Genomic DNA, 23,425 nt, shown 5'->3' on the forward strand with positions numbered 1-23,425 from the left:
AGCTAAAGTGGTGCTTCAGGTTAAGAACAGTTTCAGGTTAAGAACGGACCTCTGGAATGAATTACGTACTTAACCCGAGGTACCCCTGTATTTAGGTTTCTGTTCCAAGTGCTGTTTTGTGTTGTGTTTTGAAATTTTTATTAATATCTGTTGCTAAAGCATCAAGCCAGCTAATGTTAAATATCAGTTATTATGTCAATCAGGCAATGCTTTACTTCGGGGGGGGGGGGAAAGTGCTGGTATTTTGTACCCTTGAGTACCCCCAGAAAAAAGCACTGCAATGATGGAAGTTCAGCTGTCCTCAAATATAGGGTGTGATTACAGTGCTTTATGCCAGCAAGTTTTACTGAGAAATTAGCTGTTGAGCAACTGAAGAGTTTAGAGGTTCCTTTCAATCCTGCTGGAAAAGGTAAAAAGAACCCAGGATCAAATAATTACATGCATAGATTATGAACATTATTGTATTATTGTTGTTACTATTTATTAGACTGGTTAGCTGCTTGTTGCCGAAGTAGTTCTCCAAGTGACTTACATATGTTTAACACATAAACCTGACTACATAATACCATAAAAAAGAAGGGAGAAAAGTCATATAGAACATTAACCTTTTTTAATTCAAAACACTCCCTGCCAGCAGTAATAAAAAGCTTTGGCACACTAAAATTAAAATATAACCAACTCAGTCCATCAAAGGGCTAGAGAAAAAGGAAAGTTGGTATTCAACACAAAAAAGTTGCCAGTGAAGGTAACACGTGGGCCTCACTGGGGACAGCATTGCACAGGTGGGGAGCCAGAAATGGAAAGGCCCTCCCATGTCATCACCCCTCTCAAGCTGCCTTCAGAAGAGGGCCCCCCATGAAGATCTAAGGGTCCAGGCAGCTTCATATTGGGAGAGCCCTTCCTGAAGATACTGGGGTCCTGAGCCATAAAAAGCTTTAAAGGTCAAAAATAGCACTTCAAATTGGGCTCTGAAGTGTGCAGAAAGCCAGTGTAAGTGGAACAAAACCGGTGTTAGACAATCGCCCTCAACCTGTCAACAGGTATATTCTGTGGGCAGCTTTCAAGAGCAGCCCCACATAAAGCATATTGCAACAGTCCAATCTTGAGGTTACCACAAGATAGATTACTGTAGCCAAGCTATCCCTGTCCACACAAGGTCATAACTGGGCCAGCAGCCTAAACTGGTGGAAGGCACTATATGCCACTGAGGCCGCCTGAATCTTAAGTGACAAAATGGATATAGGAGAACCCCATCAAACTATGAATTTGCTTCTCATAGGGAATGGGACGCTCTCTAGAGCAGGCTGCACACAACTCTGTCAGGCAGAGGAATCACCCACTGATAGCATCTCAACCTTGTCCCGATTCAGCTTCAGTTTATTGGCCCTTATCCAGTTTTGCAACCAAGCACTGATTCAGCACATCCACTGTCTCACCTGCAGAAGAGGACAAGGAGAACTAGAGCAGTGTGTCATCAGCATCCCAATGACAACGCACTCAAAAATGCCACATGGCCCCATTCAGTAGTTTCATGTGGATGTTAAACAATGTGGGAAACAGAACTCACCCATACAGGATTCCTTACTGCAGAACTCACGGAACTGAGCAATGTTTCCCAAGAATCATCTTCTGGAGCTGGCCAAGTAGGAGCAGAACCACTGCGATGTGTTGACCCCAATGTCCAACTCAGCTGCCCCAGAAATAAACCACCGTTGAGGATGTCAAAAGTTACAGATATCAAGGAGTGTCAGACTCCCCTGTCTCTTTCCCAACACAGGTAATTGCACAAGGTGACCAAGGCAGTTTCCATACCAAAACCAGGCATAAATCCTGATTGAAATGGAGCTAGGAACTCTGTTTCCTCTAAGAATATCTGGCTGGCAGCCACCCACTCAAGAACCGTATCAGACAGGGAACATTTGTCACTGGTCTAAAATTGTTAAGATCTTCTGGGTCCAGAGAAAACTTCTTCAGTTATGGTCTTACTACTGCCTCCTGCGACCATAACTTCTAGAAGTGAAGCATTAATTACCCTCCATGCCCATTCAGCTGCCTCTTCCCTGTCAGGTTTTATAAGCCATGAGCTGCAAGAGTCCAAGATGCAGCTCATTGTATGAACCAAGCCAAGTGCCTTGTCTATGTCCTCAGGACACAGCAACTGACACTCAACCCACAACACCAGGAAAGACAGCACTCCAGACCTCACCAGGTTCACCAACTCCAACGATGGAGTCCAAATCCCAGAAGACAGAAATATTTATCCGTCTAAACGGAACATTTATCAACCACAGCTTGCCTCAAATTTATATTCTGTAATCTTTCCCCCTCTCAATTTAACACAATAAATAGTTCTAATTTTTGGAACTGGATGGCCAGTCTATATATAGAATAGGCATTTTTAAAAAATAGTTTTTATTTTAAAAATTCTTGAGTTACAAAAGATGGTATTGTCTCCTTTTTCAGGTCATAGAGTCTTTTCTACAGATCAGTTACATTTGATGTGAGAAATTAATGTTGTGTATCAGTATAAGGTTGGGGGAGAAGAGGGGTGTGGGGGGGAGAGAGTGGTGGTAAACATTCATTCTTTTACTTGGTATATATGCAAGGTTTTTGTGTCAGCGTCACTTGTGTAGGTTCTCTCGCTATTCATTTCTTGGTTTTCATTGGCAGTGAGAGAGGTTGGGGGCAGCCCAGGGCATGGCTGGTTGCCTTCAGTTGACTGCAGTCAGATTTGTTTATGTGTGAGGGAGGAAGAGGTTGTTGGGTCAAGTTAGCCATATTGATTCGTATGCTGTCAGTGGGTTCTTGTTGTCTTGTTGGGCTGTGTGTGTAATAAAGGGGAGCCACATGGGGGTGAAGGTGTCCTCTTTCATTTGTCCCTGTGTAGAATAAGAGATTTAACTGAAAATGTACAGGAAGATCGTTTATGGAATGAACATGAAAAATGGTCTTCAGAAACTGAAGAATTGGTAATTAATTTCTTTCAGCACTTAAAGCAGAACCTGTCTATGAACATCGGGGAGAAACTGGAATATTTACAGAACAGTAACGGCTTTTGAAAATATATTTGCAGGCAGGCCATCATAAGATTCACTGAGCACTCCTACCCACAAATTATGCCAGGGGAAAGGGATGCCACCACTACACTAGTGCAACAGTCACAAAGTTCTAAACTCACCAGCTCAGAAGTGGGGAAACTCACCACTCCAAACACACATGGCTGAGTAAAAACAACAGCCACAACCACGGTAGCTATGGTAACAATGCGTCCATGCTGCTCAAAGTGAGCCAATGCATTGGTGACAACAGGGACATGTTCTATCATGTGTGTTTTGGAAGCTGCTCAGAAAGGCTGGGGCAACCAAGCCAGATGGGTGGGGCATAAATAATAAAATTAACACCATCATCATCAACAACAACAACTGGCCCCAGATTTCCCCCAAAGATCCAGCACCTTTCTTGCCTGAGTAAGGTGTGTTGCACTGAATTTGGAGAAGAACCAGTAGTCCCAGCAGAACCATAGTCTACCTGGGTGTTGGAGTTAGCTGCTGAAGCAGGTTAGACCCATTTAGCTGAAAAGCCCTCACTCACCAAAGGTGGAATAGTTTCTCAGGTGGGGCTACAACTCTATTTCAGGCTATCTGGATTTGCTTGTTGATGAAGCAACATTTGAGCTCAAAACACCCTCCAACCTGAGCTTCATGTGGAGCTATCCAGGGTGCTACCTGCTTTCTTGAACTTCGCTTCACCAGAACCTGGAGTCTTGCCCAGCAGACCACCACACTTAGGCTGGAACAGAACAGTAACACAAGACCCAAATAGCTCCTTTGGCAGAAGACCAGCTGGGAGGACTTGCCGTGCTGCCGGAGGTTCTAGCAGCAGTACAGGAATGGGATGAGGAACTGTGTCATCTCCCCCATTCCCCTTCACTCCACGAAGACCAGCTGACTTTCAAGTAGACCTACTTGAAACCTCAAGCCTGGTGAGTGATTGAGACATTTGTGCTCACCTCCCACTTGGAGAAAAGGTGCCATGAGCACCTCGTGAGCATGCTCCAAGCTGGGCTAGAAAGCCACAACCCGTGATGGAGGCAGCCATCTGCCAGTTTGGCATGAGGGTGATGTGGGCTCCCTTTGCCCTTTATTTCTCTGAATTAGACTGCAGTGAGAGGACTGGTTTGTCATGAGAAGGCACAGCAGCCCTTTTCTGCCCCCACAATTATGCAGTGAGACTTGCACTACTTTTGCGCTAGCCTTCACCTGGTTTGCTACATATCTTGAAGATCCCCAGAATACCAAGGAGCCAGTCAATGCTGGAAAGGATGCTCAGACGGGATCAGGTTCACCACCCACCTCACCTCACCATTTCCCTGTGAGGCTAGGGCGTCTACAAGGTCATCTAGGCTTGGTGGTGGTTGGACTGCTTGTAAATTTCCTATTATTGACTGAGCAGCTGGTTTTCTTAAATACTGAAAAGTCTATTTATAGGCCCATTTTTGTTGTTGCAACGTAGGCTAGTATTATTGCACACCTATTGTAGGTTGTGGGAGGTCACAACCAACCTGTATCATGATATAGAGAAGCAAATGGGAGCTGTTTGAGAGAGAACTACAGTGGTACCTCGGGTTAAGTACTTAATTCGTTCCGGAGGTCCGTACTTAACCTGAAACTGTTCTCAACCTGAAGCACCACTTTAGCTAATGGGGCCTCCCGCTGCTGCCACGCCGCCGCAGCACGATTTCTGTTCTCATCCTGAAGCCAAGTACTTAACCTGAAGCACTATTTCTGGGTTAGCGGAGTCTGTAACCTGAAGTGAATGTAACCTGAAGCGTATGTAACCAGAGGTACCACTGTACTTAAAGATCTCCATACCAAACATTCCTCAGCTTGCAGCAAAGGTCAGCAACCTATTTTAACACCCCCATCTGTGGTCAAAGCAGCCTAAATCCTGCACTCAGTTGCATGGATTTGGGGCGCTGGATTTGGGGCACTGGGATTCCCCCGCACAAGGCGCCAAGCCAAGGTGGTGCAAAACCGAGAAGATCCATAATTGAGAAGATCTATTTGGGGGGTGCCAAATTTTGACCTTGCACAGGAGTTGCCATATTATGAATGACTGCCCAAGTCTGTCCCTGATGCAGTAGCTCCACTGACATTCATAAAGACGTGTTACACTTTTAATTATTTTCAGACTCCACCCCACCCCAAACATTTCCTACGCAAAATAAGGCCTGAGTATGAAACTGTACGGATTCCTGACTTTGAGTCTACCTTTTGTTTGGGAAGAGGATACGGCGCTGACTCAATCACAGCTGTGGTGAAATAGTGGATTTCACCTCTGTATATACAAAGAGTGAACTCAGATGCTGAGTTATGACAGCTATGTAGCCAAACTGGGGTTACTGAGAAACAAGAGGGAGCCATTCACATGCTCAGTGGGACCCTGGAGTTTGTAGAAGTAGGTGAACCCTAAGCATCCCCATCCCCCAAACCAGACCTACAGGGACTTGGACACGATCAGAGGCCACAGAAGGCTGAGTGTTGGGCCATGGGGGATGGAATGGAAAACTGGGATAGGGAAATGCAATGGAGTATCTTGAAAGTAGGCGTGGCTGTCTAGACTACTGAACAGAGGCACTCCATGCTGCAATGTATTATTGCAGGCCTTAGTGGATTTATAGGAACAGCTCTCACTTCCACACTGGCTGAGAGAGGGAAGAGAGTGAAACAGAAAAGGCTGTTTGAAGGCTTGTGTGTACACTTCCAGATTTAATGCTAAATACATTGTACTTCTGGTCAACAAGCCACCACAGCTGCTAGAGGGCCGTGAACATTTGTGTCCCAGGCTTCTTAGACTTGTCTGTCCATGTACTATCTGAAACCAAAGCAGGGGTTTGGTTGCCAGATGTGAAAATTTCCCCTCAGCTCTCCCACCCCACTAGTTGGTTTCTGTGGAAATGCCTGAAAAAGAGAACAGATATGGTATTTGCTCTCAGTTTATGGCACCTTTTTCAGTAAGGGCCACATGCATAGCTAGTGACTATTAACATGGAATGTCTGTGGCAGTATAATAACACTGAAAACAACTTCCATCGTCCCTGATCAGTATAATGATCCTGCTTCACAGATGCTGGAGATGAACACAGTCATCCTGGTCCCATTCATAAGTTTCCATTTCGAAGTTGTACCTGAATGGTTGCCGACATCGGCTGCGGGATGAGATGGGCTCTTGCTCTGAGCCAGTAAATTTGCTAATACAAGGTTTCTCCTACACTGACGCTCATTGGTGTGTGGTGATGAAAAGGTGAAATAGAGACTATTGAGTTGTCACACTGAAAATATTAGTATTCTGATTTATTTCCTTTGATTGACACCCTTCCATCATGGAAGCCAAGGGGGCATAACATGTGGTTCCCAGGGTGCCGCCCAGATCCAGAGACCTGCTTAGCTTCAGCAAGGTGCCTTCAGACCACAGCAGAGAACTTTTGCTGTTCATGCACATGCCATGGAGACGGGATGGCCTGTGGCTTTGCAGCCCAGGCATATGCAATAAAAACACATCTCCGATTGTTACATACCAGGGGTGGCCAACTCCCAAGAGACTGCGATCTACTCACTGAGTTAAAGACTGGCAGTGACCTACCCCCTTTTTGGAGGTTCAGGTCAAAGTTGCTGAGCTCTTTTTAAAGATGAGGAAAGCCCCTTTTTGGGGGGATGTAGGGCGAAAAAGGGGAACCAAACTTGTTGAGCTTCTTTGGGTAGAGACAGTGATCTACCATAGATGTCCAGTGATCTACCAGTAGATCATGATCTACCTGTTGGACGTACCTGTTATACATGATTGTCTACATGGAGATTTCCTGATTTTTTAAAATTTGTGAATCAGCCAATGTGTTCTCAAAATGAATCCGGGAGATACCAGATGTTGATTAAACGGGGATTCTCTTCCACCTTCTCATCACCTATGTGCCAATACTTGTCACTAGTGTGTTAAGAAACACTTTCTTACAGGGGAGTCATTGGGTGATGTTTCCCTGTAGTCTTTTCCCAGACCTGGAGAAATGCGTAAAACTCTTTCCTCATTCCTTGCTCCAAGTCATCCATAGTGTCTGGCTAGCAGCTGGCTATCACCCTGGTCTTATCACGCACAGAAACCCAGCTACGAGGCATGAGAAAGCTCTAAGCAGAGAGTGCAAGGGAGTCATCCCCATAAACATGGCAAGGAAGCCTCTCCCCACTTAAGATGAGCACTCAGATAGCTGCGTTGCTTAAGGGTCTGGTGCTATCGGTACTCCCTCTTTCTTCTTTATATGGCAGCAACTGCATCCCTACCTCCGAGGCACATAATCAATCATCCTGAACATGAGGGCTGGTAATGGTTGCAGGATGGCTCCCCCCATAACTGTGTCAAAGCACAGCTCTGTTAAGAGAGCATCCCTACACCCGTTCCTCTAATAAGTCCTGAATTTATTTATATCTCATTTTTCTGCAGCTTTACTGAAAACTACTTAATAATAAAATGCAGTTAAAAAACAACCCACAGTCACTTAAATTAATAAAACTAGCAAAGACACAATACTTAGTTGGGAGACAAAGGCAAAAAGTTCAATCACCTATTAGAAGCCTGCTGGGGGGGGGGTGCTTTCAATTTCTGATGAAAGGAGCTTAGAGATGGGATCTGAAAAATCATTGCAAGTGCCCCATCCTTTGTGCTTACTAGTGGAACAATTTGCAGTGGCCCCAAGGGAAGGCAGGTGTACAGTGGTCCCTCGGTTTTTGAATGTCTCGGAAGTCGAATGTTTTGGTTTTCAAACGCCGAAAGCCAGGAAGTAAATGCTTCTGTTTTCAAATGCACCTTGGAAGTCAAATGGCTTCTGCTGAGTGTTTCTCAATTAAATTTGCAGACCACTCTTTGTACCTCGGTCATTTCGAACATTTCGGAACACGAACGGTCTTCTGGAATGGATTACGTTCGAAAACCAAGGTACCACTGTATTTGGGAAAAAGCTCATCTAAACATGACCTGGTTGCAGACCATTTAAGGCCTGAAAAGTCAATGCCAGAATAGGAACACAGAAAGCTGCCATGTGTCTGCCTGGTTGGGATTAAATTCCAGGTTTTGGGGGCTCCCCTTCATTTCTAAATTGTCTCCAGGCACTGGTGAATCACTTCCATTGCCCTCCCATAACTGTGTCCACATGGCACCTCAGCCCCAACCTCCAAATGATCTCATCTATTAGTTTCATGTGTGCCTTACAGAGCAGGAGAAGCAAGATAGGATCTTGTGGCGCAGGCCAAATGCCCTGAGGTGGAGCAGCGCCTCTCAGCACCTGTGGGTCTGGGGAAGGAATTGAAGCGCTGATTCACAAAGCCCTGCCAGATGCTCCAGAAGGCGACCCCACCAGATGGGATCAATCAAGGGCAGAACAGGGCTGCATGCCCCTTGTTTCAGTCCAGTGCAAGTCACCCAGCATGATGACCAAGGATAGCCGGGGGTTTTGCCCCTCCGAAGGGGTGTCATTGAGGCTCCCAGCCTCTGTGTGTGTGTGTACACAAAACTTTTTTGGTGATTGCTCGTAAATTGTCTTCCATGAGCACGGTCTTGTAAGTTACTGTGGAGGCCATTTCTTGATCCACGTGTTCTTCCATAGTGGAGATATAGCTTTCTGGGCGAGATTTTATCCTGGTGGGGGTTTGCCAAAGTGCCTTCCTCTTAGCTCATTTCTCCTTTCCGCCCTGAGTTTGTGCTTCTTCAAAGTCCACAACACCTTCGGTGAAGGCTGGAGCGCTTGCAGGCCAGTGTTTCCCAGTTATCAGTGCTTATACTACATTTTTTTTGAAATTGCCTTGAGAGCCTCTTTAAACCTCTTTTGATGCCCACCGGTGTTTCCCTTTACATTCTTAAGTTGGGAAGAGTAGTTGCTTTGGAAGACGATTACTGTATTAGGCATCGTTTCGAAAAACGGAAATACAGTGCGCCAATACGCCTAGGTGTGCGTGCGTGTGTGCCAAACTGAGTCTTTGACCTGGGTGAAAGTGAGCCTAGTTTCGCCCCGTGGCGTGGATCTGCCCTCTATGCCGGGGAGCAGCAGGCTAATCGCGGAAGCACCAGGGCCTCGATCCTCTCCGCGGTGGCCACAGAGGGTAAGCAAGGGGGGCAGCCAGGAGGCGCTCCCCCCTTCGCCAGCCTGTGCTCTTTCCTGCCCCCCCCCGAGATTGCTGAAGCCGCGCCACTCGGAGGTGGGGGCGCCTGGGGGCTGCCCGTCTCCCGCTTTCCCCCAGCCTCTTCTGCAAAGCAGGGCGAAGGAGGCGAGAGTCTTCCTCGCGGTTGCCTGCCTCTCTCCCCGGAAACCCACGTGGCGGGGCGAGGCCTCCCTCCCGAGAGAGGCCGGGCAGGGATTCCCTGTCTCTGCGCCCCGTCTGCCGTCGCCGCGCCCGCGGGCAGGGCGAGGAGTGCCGGCGACGTCACGGGGCGGCGGGACGGGGCGGGTCCCGAGGAGCCTCCTGTGGCGGCGTCCCGCCCCCTGGCCGCCTTCGGCGGGTCCCACGTGGGCGCGGGGCTTAGTCTGGCGCGGGCGAGAGCGCGGCCGAGAGCAGTGGCGGCGCGCCGAGCGGAGGGAGCCAGACCCGGAGCCGCAGCTGCCCTCGAGCGCCGCTTCTCCCCGCAATCGGGCTTTTCTGTCGGGATCGAGGGGCAGCATGAGGGCGGCGCTGGTCCTCTGGAGCGTCCTTCTGGCGGCAGGTAAGAAGGGGCGGCGGCAGCGGACGGACGGACTCGGGCGCCCCGGGCGAAAGGGAGCCCCGTGGGGATGCCCTCGAAGTGGGGCAGGCGCGCTCCGCGTCTTTGGCCTCGGCGTGGAAGAGATCCCGGCGAGTGCGCGACTCTCTCCTGTTAGCCGACGGGACGGACGAGCTCTTGCCTCCGCCTGAGCCGCGCGTCGGATTTTCGGTCGCACAGAAAAGAAAGGGACTCCTGGTCGCTCTTCCAGCCCAAGCGATGCTCGCTCGGAATCCCCTCCCGCTGGCGCTGTCTGCTCCGGCTTCGCTGCACCGCTGCCAAATTTAGCCTGTTTTGATAGCCGATATGGTGCCCAGATAGCGTTGCGTGGCTGGGCTGGGTGCAGGCGGATAATTCAGTTGCAGGAGTCCCGCCGGGGGGTGTCCGAGAGTTTTTGCCCGTAAAACGTTAAATCCCGCACCGCGGTGGAAAGCGCCTCGAGGAAACTTCTGCTGAACTCCTGCAAGTTTCAGGCATTGCCGAGTCCGAATGTTTTTTTGGCTCCCGAGGTTGAAAACCCAGCCTGCAAATATGCATGGGAATAACAGTGAGACAGGAGTGTCGTGTGTGGCTGAATTGTCTAGACTTGTATTCTGCGCGGGCATCACCGTGTTGGCGGAGAGTGCTTGTGATGCCTCCGAAACATCTGGGCACACTGGCATGTGTGAATCTGCTAGGTATTAATGCACTTGTATGGAAGTGAAAAATGTGTCTGCCTTTCATACCTTGTTTTTTTGCCCTGTCTTTGGGGAGTACAGTGTGTGTGTGTGTGTGTGTGTGTGTGTGTAGAGAGAGAGAGAGAGAGCGTAAGTGGCTTCTCCCCCCCTCTCCCCCCAATTTTCTAATTGCTCTTGGGCAGTTGTGTGATGAAACTGTATGAAAAGCTGGGGCAGGGAGTTGGCGGCTGATGATTCACCCAAGATCCTTGTTTCCAGGTTGGCCCATCCTGGTGAAGGGGGAAGAGCTTGGCGGGCTCAGGAATGAAGTTTACCACCAGGAAGGCAGAGAGGACCTGGCAAGCGTCCAGTTACTTCCGGCCAGGGAGGCTTTGGAGCATGAAGGAGAGAGAGGTGGAAGTGTGTCGTCTGCGGGGGACAACTTCAGTGAACTCCCTCGAGGTGAGTCCAGGGGCACCATGGGGGAAGACATACATGTTTCTCAGCCACCTGCCTATTAAGGGAGGGAAGCGGTATGGGGCGGGGGGTGAGTGGTGCAAATATTAGGAGGCGATTGGAGGATCCTCTGCAGGATCCAGGTCTTTGAGTGTCTTATCTAGTATGCAGTGATGGGGAAGCAGAGAAATTGCCTGTCCTGAGTGTCTTTGCCCCTAGTTACATTCACTAGCCAGGGGATGCGGGTGGCGCTGTGGTCTAAACCACTGAGCCTCTTGGGCTTGCCGATCAGAAGGGTGTTTCTGTGTGCTCTGGCTTCCATCACGGTGTTCCATTGAGCACCGCACCCCATAGTCGCCTTTGACTGGACTTAACCGTCCAGGGGTCCTTTACGTTTACATTTTTACATTCACTAGCCGCCATATAGCATAGGGACATTGTTTTCATGTCATATTGCCATGCTAACTATAGCTATATATATATGTTGCCCAGTCCAATCACTGGTGGCTCCATGATGCTGTAGAGAACCTCAGGCAGTTCTGAACTAGGGGACCATGTTCTGAAGTAGTTCCATATGACATCTTTTTATGGATTATTTTAACCTTTGGGGATCAAATACACCTCAGCCTCCTCAGAAGAGGCATGAAGAATTATATGCTTTATGGACCCTATAACAGTCCAGGGAACAAATTAACTTTCACCCTCCTCATTGTGCGGTTCAGCTTTTTACCTGTCTTGCAAAACACATATGCATGGCTGTGTCCTTGTGAGGTGTGTTTTGCTGCTTATCCTGAAAGGTTAAGCATTGGTCCCTCTGATGGAGGGTGCCAGGCTTAGTAGTCCAAGAGACAGGTCCACTCTTTTAATTCTGGTGTTACAGGTTTGCCTTTGTTGTCTTTTGCCTCCACCACAAACACATTAAATTGGGCACAAAATTCAGTTGAACTTCAGCGAAATTTACTTCCACTTAAGTCTTCTTGGAATTGGTAGCTTCTCGTCTCTGAGATTTGTTCCTGGGGGGATGATAAAGTGTGGTAGGAGTAGAAAATGCTAGAGAAGTAGGAGAGTTAAAAGCGGGTGACTTGATCTTTCATATTTGCTTCAGAGTTGATCATTTCTGTTATATGCTAACGTTGAAGTTCTGCAGAGATGAAAGTCTGGACTGTTTTGTGTGCACAGCCCTGGCTAATAGAAGTGAGTCCCCAGGACAAGGGAGGCAACCAGGCTGGAATGTTCGCACGGAAATTCCTGCCTTATTTGCTTGATGTCACAGTGCGCTGATGTTTTAGTAGTTCCTTGTTTCTATTTTCTGAGCTCACTTTTACCCTAGAGGGCCCCAGTGCCTTTTCTGAGCCAACCACACATTCCAGCTGCCCACAAGACCTTAGAGCTGCATCCTGTTCTGCCCACAACTTTTTGTCCTTTTATCAAGTGCAACCACTTTCCGCAAAGCCTCTGCACTTCAATATAATTACAAAGTCCGATAGCTGCGGGGTCAGGGGACTTTGGTGAAGTTGCCATGAAATCCTGGGGCTTCTGTCTGCTGCTGTGGAATTTGGAAAGTGTGGCTATGCCGAGTTGCTACTTCATCTGCTACAGGATGGTTCCCACCCTCTTGTGTGGAAACACAACATGCTTTGCTGGAGACATGATGATTTCATGCTCTCCAGCTTCACAAGTGCTCTGGTGTGGTCATAAGCTTACCAGATCACTCCTTAATTTCTTCCTCGTTAACTATTTCTCTCCAAGGACTTGAAAACCTGGCAAGCTCAGGATTTCCCTCATGCTTCCTCCTTCCATTGGCGAAACGTCCTTCCTCTTCTGAAAAACATTGGCCGTCACTGGGCTTCCATAGCAACAGTATTCTTCGGTACAATAAAGCAGGAGAGGCCTTTTGGCATTTGCACTGTACTAGGGAATTCTGGCCACAGAGAAAGCTGAGTGAGAGGAGATTAACTGCTGGGTGATGGTCTCAAAGCATGGAAAATGAGTTATTTGACGCCTTGTGTTGATTACTTTGTGTGGGTTGATCCAGGCGGAAGTATTAACTTTCCAGCCTGTGGGTGCTGTTGGTCGGAGGTGGGGATCCACAGATGACTCGCTGCCTCCCACCCACACAGCGCAGCTCCTCTTACCTTGCTCAGCTTAGTCACGAAGGTTAAGTTGTGCCATCTTGGGGGTTTGGCTGGCTTTCTAGTTCTTCCTCTTTGCCCATTTATGTCCTGAATCTCCTTGCATGCTTTCTGCTAAATCTGGAGGCACCAGAAGAGTCAACCTTGGGAAGAGCTCTGAGCTGCTGCTGCTGCTGCTAACCAGGTTGATTGATGAAGACCGGCAGAGTTGCATCTTCTTTCAGCAGGGCTGACTGTGCTTCTGTCGAGTCTCTTTTCATCTTTCTTTCAATAGTCCTGTCTTTCTTCTCCTTAATCTTGGCCGAGTCCTAATGTCTTTTGACCCAAGTGATGGGATTGGGGCCCTTGGATGTGTGTGCAGCCTTCCTCCCCTTTCTCACTGCTGCACGTCATTCTTTCTTGTCTCCATATTTTGCTCTTTTTAAAAAAAATAAATATCTATTTACATTTTAACTTTTATTTTCTGAATACCTTTGACTTTTTTCTCCTTCACTTCTAACTTTCCTATTCTCCTCCGCAGCTGCTTTTCTTCAGTTCCCTATTCCATATATTTTTGGGGATTTGTGGTAGGGTGAACAGCATCAGTCTTCAAATTCAGAGCACCTGATAGATCTGGAAGGCAGGACTTTGTGGTACTTGGTGGGCTGAATAGTTGGTTAAGTCACAATCCCTTTATCTCTTCTACTTTCAAAACATTTTTGGACCGTTCAGTGTTTATCTGATCTAACATTTCAGCTAACTCTGCCCCCCTCCCCGCCCCCACCTGCCCCTTCAAGGGATTAACTGCTCTGTAAGTTGATGGGCATGAAGAACGGAAGAGCTTTTAATTGCAGCACGACAGAAACAACCCCTTGAGATCTGCATCTGGTTTCTTTCATCTGGGCTTCTGTCCAAACTTTGGGCCACTATGAAGCCTATCTTGCTACAGAACCTGAGGCCTGTGTGGAAAGGTGACTTTATCAGGCAGCAACAGATGCAATAGTTTGGAAGGGTTGGTTTTGTCAATCATTCTAATTTCCACTTAGAATAGATTTGGAAAGAGGAGAGAGCAGTGGCCTTCGAGTACATGGTGGGTGGCCAATGACCTACATTGCAGGTGAAGCGGCCCTGTGTGGGAGAAGCTGAGCTGCACACAGGATACTGACAGGCCCCAGTATTGTTAGCCGGAATGCCTGGGAGAGGGCGATAAAAGTTTGGCTTGTTCCTTGGCAAAGCGGCTCGGTGCAGAGCTTCCTGCTCCTTAGGGAGGCTGACTCCTAGCACACAGCTATTCAGGGAGGAGGGGGCAGGACGGGGGGCTGCCAATAATAGGAGGGCTCGGAGTGCAGCAGCAGAAGCCTCCTGATGGGGCCGAGGGGAATTGTAAAGGGCCTTATGGCTCTGTCTGTCTAGCCTCGGCTTCTGCACCTCGCAGGGACTCAAAGGGAAGGTTCCCCTCCCTCTGAAGGAATATGTATGACTCGAAGGGATGGCTCACTGATTGGTGCATGTGGTGGGGAGCACCAGCTGCATCCGGCTGCCAGGTGCCTCTACCTGTATGACACACCCGGTGATAACTGCACGAGCACTTGAACACCGACCTTGAAAAGGAGAAGCAGCTACTGGCCTCAAAGTCTTAACATGTGGCCCAGTGGGAAAGTGGCCCTAAGTCAGCCAGCAGTTAATCACAGCAGAATTAGTTGCCCCCATGCTGCAAAATGCCTGGAATAGGAGCATGATGCTTTGTGCCTGCCCTTTTGCAGAGGCCAGCGCGTACAGCGTGGCAGGCTCATGTTAGTGTGCACCTTGATCCTGCCTTGATTTCCAGTAGCATGTTTGTGCACTGGAAGTACTGCATGTGTTTGAACCAGTGGCGTAGCGTGGGGGGTGCAGGGGGGGGGCTGCCTCACTGGGCGCAACATCTGGGGGCTAGGGTTAGGGGGCGCAAATCCACAGGTTAGGGAGCGCAAATTACTTGCCTTGCCCCGGGTGCTGACAACCCACGCTACGCCACTGGTTCGAACAAAGCATTGTGCTCAGAGACCTCTGCAGCATGCAGGGGAAAGAGGAAGGGCTATTCCTAGAATGAGATCTCAGTTGCTTTTCAGGCACTGTGAGCCCTATCCGGAATGCACAAATAGCAGCTTAGACCTCAACATGTTCAAACAGCACTGGCGCAGCGGAGAGGTGGGGCGAATCACAGAAATGACATTGTGGGGCCCCTTTGCTGGGCCCAGCAAGCCCATGCACCAAACTTGGGGTGACACAGAGATAGGAGGGCTCCTCTTCCCTGCACTTGAAGCAGCTTTGGAATAGAAGAGATGTTTTGTTTGCAGTTTTGCACCATCCACCGCCTGTCTTGTCAGCTGCTGTATGAACTCCCTGAACACCCTGCAAATGGAACAGGAAGGATGTGGTGAGGAGGGTGGGATATTGGAGTCGAGGTAGAGGAAGTCGGACACCAGAGTTCAAGGGAGCTCCAGCGCAGAAGCACCAGCAGCACTGAGGAAGTCACGATTGCTGGGCTTCCAGTAAACTGGAGGGAGGCAGAAGGTAGATTTGGAATGGACTGGGAGACCCACAGTTTTGCAGTAGATTGGCAAGTTCTTCTGACTTCCAATTGACAAAAAAGTATTTCCCCCAACGAAAGCAAGCTGCTAAAAATGTTGATTGAAAACCAGGAGTTGATTTTTGTGGGAGCTCAGTTTTAGTATCTGAAACTAATTCTTGTGGTGAATATGTGCTCACAGGTGCCCCATTCCTTAATCCCAGGTTCTTGGCTGTTTCCCCACCCAATTTGTACCAGTTGGTGGACCTCAGAGGTTATAGTAGAAAATAAAGTAGGTTTCATACTCCTGAAATCTGCCCACCCTACAGAGCAAATGATCAGATCAGATCTAGTATAATTAGAGGTTTGTGTTTCTTAAGTGGCATCACAGCTGAATTTTATTTTCTTGAACAAAGGAATAGGGTATATTGACTATTGTAGAGCATTGTTTGTCTAATTAATATATGGTAACATGAAAATGGTGTTTTCTTTCTTTTCCTAGTTGCTTTCCTTTCCAATCCACAAGAACCTGTGATTCCAGTGAAGGAAGGGAAAGGAAAAAAAAGGAGGAAGGGCAAAGGGAGAAAGAGAGACCCCTGTCTGCGAAGATACAAGGACTATTGTATTCACGGAGAATGCAAATATCTCAAGGCATTAAAACGCGCACATTGCATGTAAGTTCATCACGGTTTTCCTGTTCTGGGGATGGTCTTTGCAGATAATCAAAACAAATATATATGGTTTTCTTTTCACTGTGGAGCATGTTATCCTCCAGTAGCTCCCTAGAACAGCGCAATAGCTGTGCTTCAGGGTTATTTTCCTTTTTCAATAAGGAAGAAAGAGTCAAGTACAGGTGCACTGTGGTCTTGGAGAATGGGAGTTTGGTCCTCAAAGACCTAAAAGAAAACCCCTGTATATAACAGAGACTAGAGACTCCTTCCGGTAGCACCCTGGTTCAACAATGAAAGCTCAAATTTAGTAAGAGGTGGAGAACCTCAGTGCAGTGATGGCTTAGAACCTTTGATTGAGTTTCTTCCAAGTGACTGAGTTTTCATTTGCTGAGCAAATCCTTTTTTCACTAAAGATACAGGCTTATGCAAGAAGCTGGGTGGGCAATTTCAGAAGTGTAGGCAACTTTCTGGTTCTGCTCTGGACAACAAAGTTGAAATGAGAAAATAAATTAACAGCAGAGATGGCAAAATAGAGATCTAGCAAATAAGGCGCTGGATTGGGTCTGGAGAGTCTTGGAGTCAACTCATTTCTCAGCTGCAAAGGCGTGGCTGCCCCTACCTAGCACACAGGAGTGTTATGAAGATAAGATAGGGAAATCTCCATGTATGCATATAATTTGATTTCATTGCAATGGAGAAATTGGAAGTTTTTACTACCAAGGTGACTACAGTAAAATGCTATTTGTCCTTGCTGCAAATAACATAACTATTCCCAGCTATGAAAATACCTGTGATTATCCATTCTAAAGCACCCCCTGCCCTTTAGCTTTAGGCTTTACTTCTCAGTTTCCTGCAGACCACCAAGGGGAAGCATCTCGCGCCTAAGTGCAAGCTGTAGCATCTTCAGGAAACTGAGCATCAGGAATGTGCTTTGTGCTCCCCATACGGAGGCTTGATTTTCTTCAAGTCGACTTGTTTGTCAGTGAATACCTCCAATGGCAACAACAAGATTGGTAATGTTTTGCCTTGGGAAAGCAGTTGTTTCCCCTGACCCTGAGCCCCTTATCCTTACAGTTTGCAAGCGCGTTTACAGGGTGGCGTTACCATACAGTATGCTGTATTATGAATTCCAAATCAGTTTTGCCTTACCAAGCCCTCTTGCGCTCTCAGACATGCAGAGCGATTTTGGGACTCTCTGCCCTTCCCTTGGCAGATGGCTGCTGTTTTGTTGTCTGCTGCTTTTATTATCATTTCCCCTTTGGGCCCATCACGTCACTGCTAGAATAGGGCCATGCATCATGTTGGCTGGTGAGCTGAGGTCGCTAGTGCCTGGATCTGGGCAGCAGTGAGAACTGGGAGGCTGGGGTCTGCATCATCCCTCATCATGCCATTCTCCCTTTGGCTTCCTTGTAATCTGAGCATTGGAGCTTGAAGATGACACTGATTTGTGGAATGTGCTGCTTTCAAGCAAGCTCTTTCTAAGCATCAGACATTTGAGCTGGGTGTTTGGAAAGACCCTCTTTCCTTCCTGATTGGGCGTCAGTGCAAAGCTGGTTCTATGTTTTTTTGTTTTGTTTTGTTTTAGTTTTACTCATCCAGGCAGGGGGTGGGAATGTGTGGGAAGATAATTTGGGGAGCTGGCCCCATCAGGTTCTTTAACTGTGTGAGTAACTGTCAGGACAAATTAACAAGAGACTATCACTTACTCTCTTTAAGAAGTGTGCTCTGTCCCCAAAGAAGAATGAAAATATTCCTACTGTTGAGGGTAGGAAAATGGGAAAGTGTGAGTCAGCTGTGGCAATTCCCCTTCTCTTTGAGAGTGAAAATATTAAGTATGTGGGTAGAGATTAACAGCCCGATGGATGCAAAAACTCTCCTTTTAGCCAAGCCTTTGATAGCTGGAGGAAAAAATCTCTAGCCCTTGCTGAGATATTGCACTCTCAAAATTCCTCTGGGGTCTGTAACACAGGGAGACCTAAATAGATTTCCAGCAACGATTCTGAAAGACAACTGTGTGCAATTGTCTCCAGAGGCTGCAACTCTTTAGTAATTTTTAACGTAATGGCTTTAATGACTTAAATAATACTTAAACTAATGTCAGTGTATGTGTCTTACTGATGTTAGCCATGTATAGCTGATGGAGTAAAGGCACAAGAGTTCATTGCATGAGTTCTACCATGTAATACCAGATTATATCAGTGGGAGGGGGGTGGAAAAACAGGTGTGTTGCACTTTGAAATATGAATAGCCTTTTGAGCATTAAACTTAGATGAAAGGAGACCGTCATATCAATGTGACTAGCTATCATTTTATTGCTACGGTCTGGAACAAGCCTTATACATTGTTTGCTTTTCATCTGCAACTCTAGATGCGAAGAAGGGTACCACGGGGCGCGATGCCATGCTCTTAGTCTTCCGGTGGAGAACCCCTCCCGTAGTTACAACCACACAACAATCCTGGCAGTCACAGCGGTGGTGCTGTCATCTCTATGTCTTATCATCATTGCCGTGTTGCTGATGCTCAGGTAAGCTGCTTGGCAGGGCTGAGAAGAGATGCAGGTACTGAGATGCAGTGCTGTCTTCTGTATGCCAGATGGGGGAAAATTCACACTTGACCTCCGGTCTTATTCTGAGGTGGATTATGTGAAGTTAGCAAGCATAAAACTGCTGAGAGGTCCAGACCTCCACAGCTTCAAAGGCAGACCAGGTTCCTTGCTTAACACTCTGGACTCTGCAGAGCTGCTGTTGAATCCCAAGTTCTGTGTTTGCACACCTGGACTGTGATCACCAAGTCCTTTATGAAACAAAGTGCTTTGTGGTCCTTGCTTTGTTCAGTTCCCCATCAACTCCTGGGATATGAATCCTTTACATTTTAATTCCACTGGCTGAGAACTGAGACTTGATGGATCTCTGCCCACCAGTGTTTAACTAGGAATTGCTTGTGGTCCAAATCCACCACTTCGTCAATTTCCCCATGACTTTATTTGTTGTTGCCCTGTCGCTGGGGTTCTCTGGGCAGCCTGCTTTCAGATTAACCCCTTGTGGCAATTGACATGTTGTCAAGATGTGTAATGAATCCTGCCTTGATGCTGCTAGTTGGGCTAAGTAGTTTTGGGAACCCGTTCCAGTTCAATGATTCTGTGAATGGCATCCTAGCCTTTCTGCCCTGTTGAGGATACAGTTGAGGAAGCCTGGGCAGGGAGCCAGCGAGTCCCATTTCAGTCTAAGGTATTCCACATCTTGTGACTGGTCCCCTGCCAAGGAATGCAAGTTGGAATTTCTCATACTCAGATCCTAGGATCAGGAAGGTGACAGCAACAGGTCCTTTTAGCCAGTGGCAGTGGGGTGGTGCAATTATCGTACAGGGTTAGAACTGGAATTTATCTTGGTCTCTGTCTTTCTATTTTTTCCCAGGTGTCACAAGCAAGGAGTGTATGATGTGGAGAGTGAAGAGAAGGTTAAACTGGGCATCACTGTCAACCACTGAGATGTCCTGAGATTGCAAGGTAACCCCTCAAGCACATAAGCTATGGGAAGACTGTGTGTTAGTGTGCTGCGAAGAGATTTCAATAAATTCTGCCCGTTCTTTAGCCTGAAGGGAAGTTTTTTTATCCTGTGGCAAACTAAAGGATAATGTACGGCATTGCCTCCTATTGACGCACCTGTTTGGGCTGAATTATGGGTTAACTCTTGTCACAAGTTACTCCTTCCTGACCACCCCTGGGGGGCTGAGATGCTATGCTAGAGAGTAGAGAAGCCCCTTTGTAATTACTCAGACAACAGCATAGGGAATACTAATCAATAAGTCTTTGTATGAAAAGGGCACATATTACAGAAAGAAGAAGCTGTTGCAAGTTATTACTCATAACCCACTGGTGCAATACTTATGAGGGGGAACACACCCACCCCAGGATGGATTCCAACCCACGAATACTTTATTTCATTTTACTCCCCCAGACTTTCCAAAGCTCTCCTTCACGCTGTCTATGGCAATGTGCTGTGATGCTATGATTGGCCAGCCACTATCACAAAAACCTAGTTTCCACCCTGGCACAAACATGTCACCTGCCTCCACATTAACGGTGCCAGCTATTTTGAAATATGATTGTTCACTACTGATCTCAGAGTGTTCCAGTCTAAAACCACAAATGTATCTGTGTCCCCTAGTATATTTGCCTTTGTCCTACTCACAGGAAACTGTTACGCATTTTGCCTCAGATATATGACCCTTGGCACTTTGAGCTGGCTAACTCAGTTTAATTAGGCTTCAAGCAAGTATTTGATAGGACAGCAAGTTGATTATTGACTCTTAGGCATAACTGAATCATGAACGAAACCAGCATACATGAGCTTGTGTTCCTGGGTGCTGGCATAACAGCATCCTTTAGAAGCAGCCAAGGGGGCTTTAGGCCCTGAGGGAAGCTCTGTGTGCTGTGCATTTCTGACTGTGGATTACTTCACTTGGACTTTGCCCCCTGGTCTTCTGTAGGGGTGGTCCCCTCTCCAGTGGGTGGCCGGTCCCTGGCCACCTGTTCCACCTTTCTTCTTGCGGAGGTGCCTCTCTCTGGGTTACATACCTTCTTTAAAACTTTAAGGCAACACTCTTTACTCTCACTTTCCCTTCTCTGGAGGCTGCAAGATTCCAGCCACAGCCACCTCCCTTCAGAAGCTGCAGGCCATAGCTGTAGCCCTTGGTAATGGGTGCTGTGTGTGGCCCTCAGAAGGCCCTTCCATTAGTGGTGGGAATAGCTGTGAATGCTGGACAATAGGTTTCCAAAGGCTTAACCTCTTTAATCAAGACAAATCCAGAGAGAGAGTGTGCACACAGAGACACGCAAATAAATGTATGTATGCTGAATTCACTGCTAGCAAGTAGGGAGAGTCACAAAGTGCAACTGAATTCCACAAGAGTGCATCATTTTAGGTCTCAAGTCACTTATTCTGCACTAGTCCTCATGGAGTAGCTCCAATTGACTTCAATGGAATTGTTCTCTTTCGAGGTGGCAGCCTCCATAACTGTTGTGGGGTATGGAGAATAACCTTCTTGGTAGATTTTTTTTTAATTGCACATGCAGGGTGGGGTCCAGGTAACTAGCCCCATCAGCAGAAAGAAGCCTTGCACAAAGACTTCCATTTGTGCAATGGGGCTTCCCCCATTCCCATGAAAATTGGCTCGGGGTGGGGGTGGGGGCAGGAGAGCCCCCATAACAGTGCATAGGGAAAGGAGAGGGGGGGTCATTCCATTTGGGAAGCTGCAATGTTTGCACAGGCAGGGCAGTTAGAAGGGCATAATATTGGAGTCTTCTGAGTGGTGCATATTGAGCTTAGATGTGATCCTTCCTTCCATTACATTGCAGGATTCAGCACTGGAGCAGCTCTTATTTCCACAATCCAGTGGACAAAACTCTCCCCCCCCCCCCCGACACATTTCAACGTCAAAAGGGAGTTTGTATGAGTGGAAGAGACTGTGTCAGATCTTTGCTTTGTTGAAGAAGCAATTCATCCCCTCCAAACAGGAAGATCTTTCCAAGAGAGAGACTTTTCTCCACTGAGTGCTTCTTCCTGAAATGTGGAGCCACAGCCTAAGGAGAAGAGTTGGACTTGGCCTTGGTATCATTGGAAAGAGACATCTTTGCAAGAAGAAAATACACCAGCAAGTTGGATTCTTCAGACATCTGCTGAGGATTTAACTGTGAAAGACTTGGACTCTGCTGAAGAAACCTAACTTTGGAACTCTATGAAATGGTGGGGAGTGGGACAGAAAAACTATTTAACAAGATATTTCATTTTAAATTATATATTTATTTTAGATACATTGTACATATTATTTATTTAGGCTTGATCCTGTAGCTCTGTCATCAAGTGGAGAGGCAGAAGGATTGTGCAGTGTAACATTCTCTAATAAATAACCCTTTGTTATAACTTGCTGTCACCTGAATATTAATTTAGGGAAGAATCAATTAGAATGGTTGCAAAATGATAATTTCTAAATTAAAACATAACCTTCTTGCAGTGCCATCATGCAAAAAATGTGTGGGGGGGGGGGCGACTTCCCAGGGCAGATCTGTCGCAGCTGGAGGTACCCAAGATTTTGCTTTGAGGAGCACGTGAATCAATGTGGAATACTGGTTGCAAATCTCAGAATGTTTCCTTCACAATAGTTTTATCAAGGTGTCCAGCTGGCCAGAGGGGGCTGATGGGAGTTGTATTCCAAAACATCTGGAAAGTAACAGATTACCAAAGGTTGTCTCACAGGCATACTTTTGCCGAATCAAAGAATCATAGAACTGTAGAGTTGGAAGGCACCATGAGAAATCTTTTGCCCAATATGGGGCTTGACCCATGGCCCTACGTTTAAGAGTCTTGTGCTCCATTGGTGATAAATATAGTCGTGGGCTTTGTGGGATGGGGACAGCAACAGTTGCTCTTGCTGAATTTTAAGCCTAAAGGGATAAAACTATGCCTGGTTTATACCACCCCATGTTGCATACAGGGGTTTACATGCTAATGTTTTGACATATGGAAAAAAATACATTCTTCAACATAGAATAGATGCAGTCAGGGGGAAGGATTCTGCTGAGACACCTTCCCACTTTATTTGCTTAATATTGTATGAAAGTGTATACAGTTGTATGAGTCTCATCCCTCAATCTGGAGTGGTGAATCTAAGGCTCCAGGTTTATGACCTCAGTGAGAATTAAACCTTTTTCTCACGCAGCATGACTATTGCTATTTATCTCAAACTTCAGGGCTAGGAGATGCCTCAAATAAACAAGGTGGTGCTTTTTTATGAGGTAGTTGGGGACATCTGAGTCTGCTTTTTAATGAATAATAGACACTTGGCTGAGTTTCCATCTGATCAGTTCTGAATTGGTTTGACGAGAGGGGGAGATTCTCCTTAATGTCAGCCAGTGGGTAATTCTAAATTGTCACACATGCACAGGAATTGAGTGCCAAGTGTGATCAATTTTCCTCTTTAATTTTCCTCCTTATTATCTATATAGTGATGGCATTTTGGAGAGAGAAACCGTTGGCAGCCTAACCTGCCAAATGTGAGGGGAGGACTTGGCCACAGTGGGGTTGACTGTAGAAGATGCAGATGAGCCACCAAGTTCCTTCTGAGCCACGTCCTCCAGAAGGCAGGGTTTGGGCCTCTGCTAATAGTTTGGTTGGAAAAATTGGCTCCCTGCTGCCATAGATCTGGTCA

The 23,425-nt window shown here is 47.1% G+C and overlaps 1 protein-coding gene across 1 annotated transcript; it reads left to right on the plus strand.

The window, feature by feature from the left end:
- Positions 1-9,566: 9,566 nt before the first annotated feature.
- Positions 9,567-22,140, plus strand: HBEGF (heparin binding EGF like growth factor). Its single transcript, XM_083448844.1, has 6 exons — positions 9,567-9,741; positions 10,713-10,895; positions 16,051-16,222; positions 18,588-18,743; positions 19,633-19,724; positions 21,576-22,140. Exons 1-5 carry the CDS (start codon positions 9,699-9,701, stop codon positions 19,703-19,705), a joined length of 627 nt encoding a protein of 208 aa, XP_083304970.1. The 5' UTR covers positions 9,567-9,698; the 3' UTR covers positions 19,706-19,724; positions 21,576-22,140.
- Positions 22,141-23,425: the final 1,285 nt, after the last annotated feature.

The sequence above is a fragment of the Podarcis tiliguerta genome, assembly GCF_965153285.1.
Source record: "Podarcis tiliguerta genome assembly, chromosome: 7".
NCBI classification, from domain to species: domain Eukaryota; kingdom Metazoa; phylum Chordata; class Lepidosauria; order Squamata; family Lacertidae; genus Podarcis; species Podarcis tiliguerta.